The sequence below is a fragment of the Bombus impatiens genome, unplaced genomic scaffold (genome assembly GCF_000188095.3).
Source record: "Bombus impatiens unplaced genomic scaffold, BIMP_2.2 scf_0217, whole genome shotgun sequence".
Lineage (NCBI taxonomy): Eukaryota > Metazoa > Arthropoda > Insecta > Hymenoptera > Apidae > Bombus > Bombus impatiens.
The window spans coordinates 3,054,316-3,063,334 of NT_176636.1; the positions used below are offsets into that span (position 1 = coordinate 3,054,316).

General features: G+C 42.2%; 1 protein-coding gene across 4 annotated transcripts in view; it reads right to left on the reverse strand.

Annotated features, from left to right (window-relative positions):
- LOC100742257 (leucine-rich repeat-containing protein 24) overlaps positions 1 to 9,013 on the reverse strand; it is a 12,777-nt gene extending 3,764 nt beyond the window's left edge. For 3 of the 4 annotated variants that reach the window (XM_033319806.1, XM_033319805.1, XM_024366433.2), the window contains exons 1-3: positions 7,786 to 9,013; positions 6,893 to 7,127; positions 1 to 2,017 (exon numbers count right to left, since the gene is read on the reverse strand). In XM_033319806.1, the coding sequence (XP_033175697.1) occupies positions 1 to 1,949 (1,949 nt within the window). In that variant the 5' untranslated portion in view covers positions 1,950 to 2,017; positions 6,893 to 7,127; positions 7,786 to 9,013. The remainder of the gene's footprint in view (positions 2,018 to 6,892; positions 7,128 to 7,785) is intronic. The other variant, XM_024366434.2, reaches the window with a different exon arrangement.
- Between the last annotated feature and the right edge of the window lie 6 nt (positions 9,014 to 9,019).

Consider the following 9,019-nt stretch of genomic DNA (forward strand, 5'->3'; position numbering starts at 1 on the left):
GGCGGCGGTGATAATCGCAGGTCCGCGTCCGTTAGCGAGAACGCGGAACTCCCGTTGGCCGTTACGCGGGGCCCCATATTGTCGTAAGGCGAACAGAGGTCGCTGGATCGCAGCGCTCGTCGCGGTAGCGTCGCGAAGCTAGACACGCTGCTGGCCGCCGGAAGAGCGGAAGTCGTTTTGTTCACCACACCGCTAGTGCCATGAACAGGAATGTCCAAAAGATCGGGGTAACAACGATCGGAAGAATCCTGGGGCATTGACACGGAGATAAAGATGTTCCCGAAGATTCCAGCTGGTAGCACGCCACTAGTGAATTCTGGTGGCGGTGGTGGGAACATGGCGGCGCACGGTACAGCTCTCATAGCGGTCACGGAGCCACTGCTCACCTCTGGACGTAGTCTCTCTACGGTAACAGTGGCAGCGCTCATGGGGTCGCAAATGGACCCTCTCTCTGCCAGTTCCAGGTCACCCGTGCTACAAGCTTCCACTATACTGCCGTGACCACTGCCTCGATCGTTGCTATTTCCAGGTGTCGTGGTAGTCACAGACAGATCTAGAAGCTTCTTCTCCTGGTCACCGAAACTAGTGCTCCCCTGAAGCTTCACCTTTTCTCGAGCACGCTGTCGTCGAGTACCACCACACACGCACAAAGCCAACAGAACCGCAGAAATGGAAGCACACAATGCAGCAGCTCCTCCACCGGCCAAACTCACCCAGAGCAACCAGTTATCGCTCTGAGAGAGTGTGGGTGCCGTGTACACCCGCGGAATAGCGACACTGACGGTATCCCTGGCCAGACCGGCGATATTTTTGGCAAAACAAGAGTATTCCCCGGCGTCACCATCACTGGCATTGTAGACGGTCAAGTTGTTCCACCTATCGGTGAGTCTACTGGACGATGGGACTCGCTCGTTGTAGGCCATATCGACGTCAGATGTTGCGTAGGCCACGTAGGTTCCCGAATAAGTCTGTTCGGTTAATTTGGTCGCGTTTACTGGACCTCCATTTAATTGCCACCAAACTTCAGGCTCTGGATCCCCCGTGGCTAGACAGGCCAGGCTCAGGTTTCCATTAGTCTCTTCCTGAATACTACTGGCCAACACGAACACTTCAGGCTCACAGGCGAACTCTGCTGGCTTCACATCTTCCCACTTGCGACCTTCCAGTCTCATCGGTGACGAACACACTTGAGGCACGGAGTACAGTTTGCTAGGTCTGCTAGGGATCAGCCAGATTCGGAAATCTCTAAGTCTGCAATCGCAACTCCACTGGTTACCATCTAGTGTTAGAGTTTTCAAACGTGGCAAACTTGATATCACCGATACATCCAGATACTCCAATTCGTTGTGGTCTAACCTCAATGACTCTAGACCGGTCAGATGGACAAATGCTTCTCCATGAATCTCGGATAAGGAGCATCTCTGCAATTCCAAGTTCCTCAGATGTTGCAGAATCGGGAACTGGTGGCTTCTCAGCTTGCCCAATGGATTCCCGCTTAAGATCAGGATCCTCAGTCTTTCGTTGCCCAGAAAAGTGTCTGGTTCCAGCATCTCCACGTGATTATCGGAGAGATCGATTTCTACTAAGATCCTCATGTCTCTGAAAGAGTCCGCGTGGATTTTATAAATTCCAGCGTTTCTCAGGAAGACCCTCTGCAGATTCACTAGGCCGGAACGTTTAAAGATCTCTGACTGCAACGCGGGAATTTTGTTTCCAGACAGGTCGAGGACCTGCATGTCAGGGTCCAAATTGGCGGGGAGCGAGGTTAGGCTAGCATTGTAGCATAGGGCGGATTTTTTGCCGGATGTCCACTTACAACGGCACGTAGCAGGACAGTCGGTCCAGTCCGGGAACGCGACCGCTTTAGAGAGCAACGCGAATGTGCTGAGCAGAATGAAGAGGGCCAGCAGAATGCGCCCTCGCAGAGGGTGGTGCATTGCCCCTATCATGCCACTGTCCGTTTCTCTTTGGCTGCTGCTAGTCGTCCCTGTGGATTCTTCCTCCGTCTATTAGAGATCTGAAAACAGATGAGATTTTATGAAAAATTGCTTCAACCACGATTTTCTCTTGGGTTAATCGCCTACCCCTCTGTTCATTAGGAAACATTCTGGTTTTGTATAAGACATGATAATTGAAAAAAATATTTTTGACATTTCTAACAATTAATTATAACAGTCTGACAGATACCAGATCAATCTTTTTGTACTATTATGCTCTTACTAGTACAGCTTTAGGTAGGACCAATATTTTTGACCAGATCACTTATTAACCAATATGATTCTAAAAGTTATAATACAAGTAGAGCGCAATGGAACCGAAAGACACGCAACAAACTGCAGATTTTGTTACCTTTCGCGAGTCGAACTTTTCTTCGCATGTACCGAGTGACCCATTTTAATTGTTACCCAGAGCAATACACGTTCTCGAAACTTTTCAACTAGTGACCGATTTCTGCGTACTGATAACTCTTCCTATCTATATTCATTCTTTACGTATGTAATAATGCAACGTTGAATTTAAGTGACAGCGTTCGAATTTATTATTTTCCCCCGTATGCCTGCGTCATTTTCTAAGGGTCATTGTATAATCGATATACATGATGGATATATTTCGGAAATGGCATCGTATCCGTCGAATATATTATACCTTGTTGAAAAAGTGGATACATGGGGAATTGAAGGTTTAGGGAAGCAACAGAATATTAAAGACGGTTAGCCGGAAATGTAGGTAGGGGTCTCTGGGGACCCTTATTGTATCGATTCCAATAACAAGAAAATTGTATATAAACGGTACTTTTCTATTGCATAAATGTCATGGTTATCTTTAAACCAATAGAAATAGTATATATAATACACTTCATTCTGTGTGTAGTTATAGTTTCGATTTAATAATATTAGTTCAGTAGTGAAAGCAGATCTATCGAACGAAACTCTAATCACACAAATTGCAACATTCGCTATACAAATAAACAAACGAGATCTCGAGAACTTCTTTTTTAATTTATAGCATACTCAATCTTTCGTAAACAAGAGGACTTTTGTGGAAAAACATCAAATTTCTCTCATAAATTGAAATAGGTCAGTCCCTAGACTGTGTACATATGGACAATACGAAAACAAGGCACGAACGCGCGGTTCCTTTTGCAATATGTCCGCATTATTCTGCGTCCCGAAACATTTTCTCTAGAACACTTAAAAAACAACTTTGAACCTGTTGACTCTAACGCGAAACAGACCGAACGGGACTCTTCAGGAGAAGAAAAAACGGTGGGCAGGGGGAAAGAGAGTGCTCTGATATTTCTATTCATCTTCATCGTCCCCTGTTTTTTTGCTTGCACGAGAACAAGAAGGCCAATTAACGAACTCGATCCGTTTCTCCTCTCCTTCTTTTTTTCTTCTCCGCGTAAAACGGCGAAAAAAAGAAAACGTGACGTTATAAAAAAAATAATCGAGGGGAAGAAAAAGACCTGTCGATTACAAGGAGTGAAAAAGACTTTGAGAATGAACGACACTGTCGCATAATGCTGGAACGATCGAACGCTACGCGACACACGTTGAATATGCTTCGAATCGCGCGCGCGTAGCATATAGAGCGTTTCAGAAAGGTGTTTTAAAGAAAGAGGTTAAGGAAGTGATTCCTTGCGAAGGAAGAAGATAAAAGCGAAGAATAAAGTTTTTGCATACAAAGCTTCAGCAGTTTTTGCAGGAAATGACTTTAAAAATTTGTAAAATATATGTACAGTGAGTTACAAAATTATTCATGAAGTTTGAAATTTGTGAGAAGTTTTATACGTAATAAGACTATGTAAAAGACTTTCCAACACTTTTTCTTATAGCAAAAAGCAAAAGTTGAAAGAAGTGATTTTTTATGAAAAAAGATCAGATAAAAATATAGCGTAATATTTTTCGATATACTACGAAGGAATAAGCAGAGTACTTCACAACATCGCTTAGAATTTTCCAAATATCCGAATTACATTTTTCAGGAACGTTTGAAATTTAATAGTAAAAAAATGTGTTCTTCTTCAAACTGTTACGTTAATTTTCAAAATTCCACGTTACACCGTAGATAATAGATTCTAGTTTATGAAACGACAGGAATTTTTTATTTTAAAGGTTCCAGTTCTCGCCAGTAATAACGATCAATCATCGGTATTCTACTAGAAGTGATTTCAAACATAGGCAATAACTTTGCCTTTTTAAAGATTTCTCTTTAAAGAAGAATGTGAAGTGGAGCTAAAAGCTATATTAATATTATCCACGAAAATTTGTACCTTTTATTTCGTAACTATTTATGAAAAAATACCCAAAATTTACATATCTTTAGATGCCTCAAGATGATATATCCTCTTCAATATGAAATGAAATCATATTATTTGCATATATGAATACTATTCCTGTGTGTCACGAAGTGAGTCGTTAGTGCTAACAGGCCGTACATAAAATTACACGTGATAATTTCTGGATTAACACGCTCTCTGCGAGGCTGTTCGCTCGTTAGAGAGAAACGGTCGCTACTTAACGCGTTATTGTGCGCCATTGCTCGAACAACACTCGCATTTGTCAGACTAGCCCGGCCTTAATGTCCAGTCGCCGAAATGTGACCAATTAAAACTCGTTACCGTTGTTCGTTCGTCAATGACGCTAATTGTAGTCGATTTAGGAACGTTTAAACTTTAAAGAACGATCCCCCTCGCTATAGTCCCTATAGAAGTCGTTAGTCGTTCAAGGCCATTTCCCCCGCCACTATTCATTACGTAGGAGAGTCAGTTTTATGTTTCTATCAAGTTTCACTTTTTAATTTATATAACGAACCTGTAAGAAACATTTTTTGATTCTTTCATCTATTTTTTATGAAAAAATATGTAATCACTTAACACACATGCTGTGATGTGTGATCGATTTGTTAAAAGAGTGACACAGTTAGGAAGAGATTTTTGAAAAAATTAATTTCAAATATAATTTGAATATAACCAAAAATGTACAGAGAAAAGTGTAAAGTAAAAAAAGCGATTTAAATTTGTTGAATTCTACTTAATATTCTTTATCAAGCTCTAACGTAGTTAAGAAAGGAAAAAGTAACCTAAAAATCGCTATGGAAATAAAGTATTTTCGAAACGTCTGCTATCGTTACGCATTATCCACACAACAGAGGAAAAGTTATGTTAAAAAATCATTTTCATCGCTCGTTACGATATATTATACGAAAATTTCGTTATTTTCATTAATAAACGGAAGAGAAAAATTGGTACGTTAATCTAATTCATTAAATTACTGTAATATTTACAGTATTTTAATGAGCTGTAGCTTGAGTTATATTACGCAAGAAATTACTGTCACATAATGGAATTTTCTCTTTTAAATTCCCAACCTCTTTGAGTTCCAATTAATAAATAGATTCAGATGACTTATTTTACCTAGCAACAAATTGCGTAAACCGTACGTAATACGAACAACACTCTATATATCCCCGTTAGAAATGAAATATCCTAAAGAATTAAAGTATTAAGACATAACAGGTTGAAACTTAATTTTCGAATAACTCGAACACGAAATGATGAATGGCTCGTGACGCGTCGTGAAATGGCACATCTGATAGATACTTAATCGTTCACATCAGGAACACAGGCGGTTAATTTATTTACACGATTATGAATATTAATGCGGTTGCAATTGAAATGGAAATTTCCTCGTAAGTGTTCAACGGAGTGTTTTAAACGTTGTTCGGTTCGATACTTCCCTCGGCAAGCACGAGCCAAGTTGTTGGTCGAAAAAGCGAATGGAATTAAGGGGGCAAGCTTGCCTGATAAAACGATATCAATGAATCATTTGCGAAATCCCTGGACTCTCATCTTTTATTACCTGCACATGTTGCTCGTAAAACGCGTTCGAACATTAGCCGCTACGTTAAAATGGAAACATCGTGTTGCGTGGAATTTGTCCCAACAAATTTCCAAACTTCCGTCCCGTCGAGAGTTCGAACAAACCTGTTCTTGAAACTCTACGACGCGACGTCTCAGAAACAACTGTACAGGACACTCGTCACCGACAAGAATTTACTATACTTCTACCCGTAATGGTCACTCAGATTGTCGATATCAGACGTAGTAGATGTCCTTAACAGTCTATTGGTAGTTTTAGATTATATGAGTGAGTGAAATAGTATTTTAGGTTACATTTGAGTTACATTATTCAATAGTAGAGAGTTCACGACAGCGTCTGCCACGAAGATACTGAAAATATTTTCTCGTAAATAACATGACGGTATAACCTATTATCTTGTTGAAGTAACTACTTTTTCGTAATTAGTTCAAGTGTATCAAGTTTCACACCATCTAGTTTGTTTCATATGACTACAAAAACTTGATACTGAACAAAATGTATATGGAGTCTGGTAAACAAAACGTTTCATCGGAAAATAAGAGTATGCGCAAATACTTTTTTGTGGCCACTGTACACGTTGTGACGTCCAAAAGGAAGCTTACATGTAATCCTATGCCTTAGAATACACAAGTGTATAGTATAGAAAAAATGCTGTTTTACTTATACTCATACACCCATAGTGTCAATTTTAAACATTCTTTTGTCCATCGCGGTATAGCTTCACGCACAAAAGTTAAAAACAAAGAAAGAAAAGAAACATACATGCATACGCAATAAAAAAAGAGAAGAAAGAAGACTTGATTTAGAAGAAATGATACACGAAGGAGAATATGCAGGAGGATGATCCGGCATAAGTAAAACGTCAGACACCGAGACGCATGGTGTAGTTTGTATCATGCCATTCGATCATGTCCAAGGGAAAGCTAGGTATCTTTCTCTTTCTCATTCTTTCTTGTCCTTTCACCCTCCTTTTTTCTCCCTCTGTCTAACGATGCTCGGCTTATTCTTACTTGAGCGTCTCCTTTGGCCGCCACTAAGCATGCCGTCTGCGAATCTGAATGGGGCCGTCATGCCTGCGTGGACGCTTCCATTGTTTCTCAGGGGCTTTCATTTCGCCGACGGTCCTCCTTCGGGCATCACAAAGCCATTGTTGCCCGGGACTTCTTAGATTTCATTCTGATTAAGCCGCGCTGAGCGTGCACGCTGGCCCACTTTTCCAATTACAACCCCAGCCCCAGGATTAATCTGCAACAAAAACAATATCCACCTCCTGCAACATATTACGCTTTTAGGAAAAAAAAATGAATACATCGTTTAATTTAAAAACATACTACTTAATTTGTTAATGCATTATACTAATTTAAGAGGAAGATAAAGTTCAATGTGCGAAGTTGCATTTGCTGTTGAAATTTGCTATTTGTTTTTTTAGCTACACAAAATGTATATAGTCATATATGGTATTTTGCGAGACAAAGGGGAATCTTGAAGCGTTATGAGAAGCAGAAATTCCACAGGCATGTTCCGACATCGAGCCGCTTCCGGCCGCGCACACTAAGGCATATTAATTGCTGACGTACGCTAATGGTATGCCCGCGTAATACGCCGCGAAATTTATATCGATCATAAATTAGTCAGAAAGTCGCTTGGGAGCCGGCCAATAACTCTCAATATTGCGAAATTTTCGATAGAAAGTCGTTGAACCAGAGACAGAGTAGCAACAACCTGATAGACACCGACAGACCAACAGCAACAGTCAAATTCTTTATAAATGTTATGAGAATGAATTATATACGTATAAAAAAAAAGGAATAATCCTTAGAATTTATACAGTAATGACTAGAACGTGTACAAGACTTTATATGTAACGTAAAATACTTGAAAAGGAAATTGGTGTGTATCGTACAAGCAAGAAGTTCTGTAGTTAGGTTGACACAGGTTCGTTAAGAGGCAAGGGGCGGGCAGGCTGTGGTTCGACGCTCGATTCGACGCTCGATTACTCGAATCGACTGTGCCACGGTCCTCGCGGTGTCGTGTACGTGTCACTCGACTCCCCCGAGCGAGCTTTTGAGTGCATCGACCGCGGCAAATTCGCTTATACCACGTACTTGCATGAGAATCTGCGGACTCGACGAAAAATCCGTACGTTCCTCGCGGCCTGTTCTGACCAATCGCGTCGCCGCTCGCAGCCTCGTTGAAAAATTAAACACGAGAGAGCACACTGTACACCACTGTGTCCATCTCTCCTTATTTCATCTTCCACTTCTCTTTCTTCTTGATACTTTCTTCTATTCTCGTCCTTTTTACCAGTCTCGTCCTTCCGTTTATACGTACGTATGCTTCTTCCAAACGAGAGGTTGTCCAATCGGTCAAAACCTCTTTTCGATTTAGATGTAAATTTGACGATGGTTAGCACCGAACAGAATTAGTCACATAAATGTGGTCAAACACTGATCACGCGAACAGACACATTGCGGGTAATTGATTGATTGAACGAACAAACGAAGCCCGCAGAAAAGAGTGGAAACGGACCGACAGACAGCACGGTGCACTTGTCAGCTTCCTCTCCACGCGTAGTCTCGCGGCGCGTGAACGTGTATTCGCCCGTTCTCACGAGAGGACACCCCCCACCTGGTCCGCGAGGTCGTCGACTGGCATCGACGAGCTCTTTTCTATTATCCTCTTGGCCGATCAATCAATTCGGTCGCGCGAGACCTTTCGCGGATAAGGTCGAGCCACCACCTCATCGGTCCACCGTAATTGTTCCTTGGTTAGCCCCGAATCTCGTGAGGGATGCTACTCTCACAGATCGAGTGCTGCGACCGCGCCACGCCATCGAAGATCTTCATCCCCCGAGCTGGCCAAGTTTTCGCTACGGCACACGAGAGGCGATCCCACGCACACGTACTACACATACAGGGAGAGGAAAGGCACACCGTACGCACGATTTAAATTTACGCACTAGAAAATTCACGGTGGAGCACGTTTCCTTCCGACCACGCACACTTCTGGGATCGTGAAATCCCCGCGATTCCGTGCCACGCACACGCCACACGAAACCCGCAGATTTGCCGCAGAGGCCAGCGACACGGTGCCTCCGTATCCCCGTGTCTGTTCCTCTCGCTTCCCCCTCCCCCGCC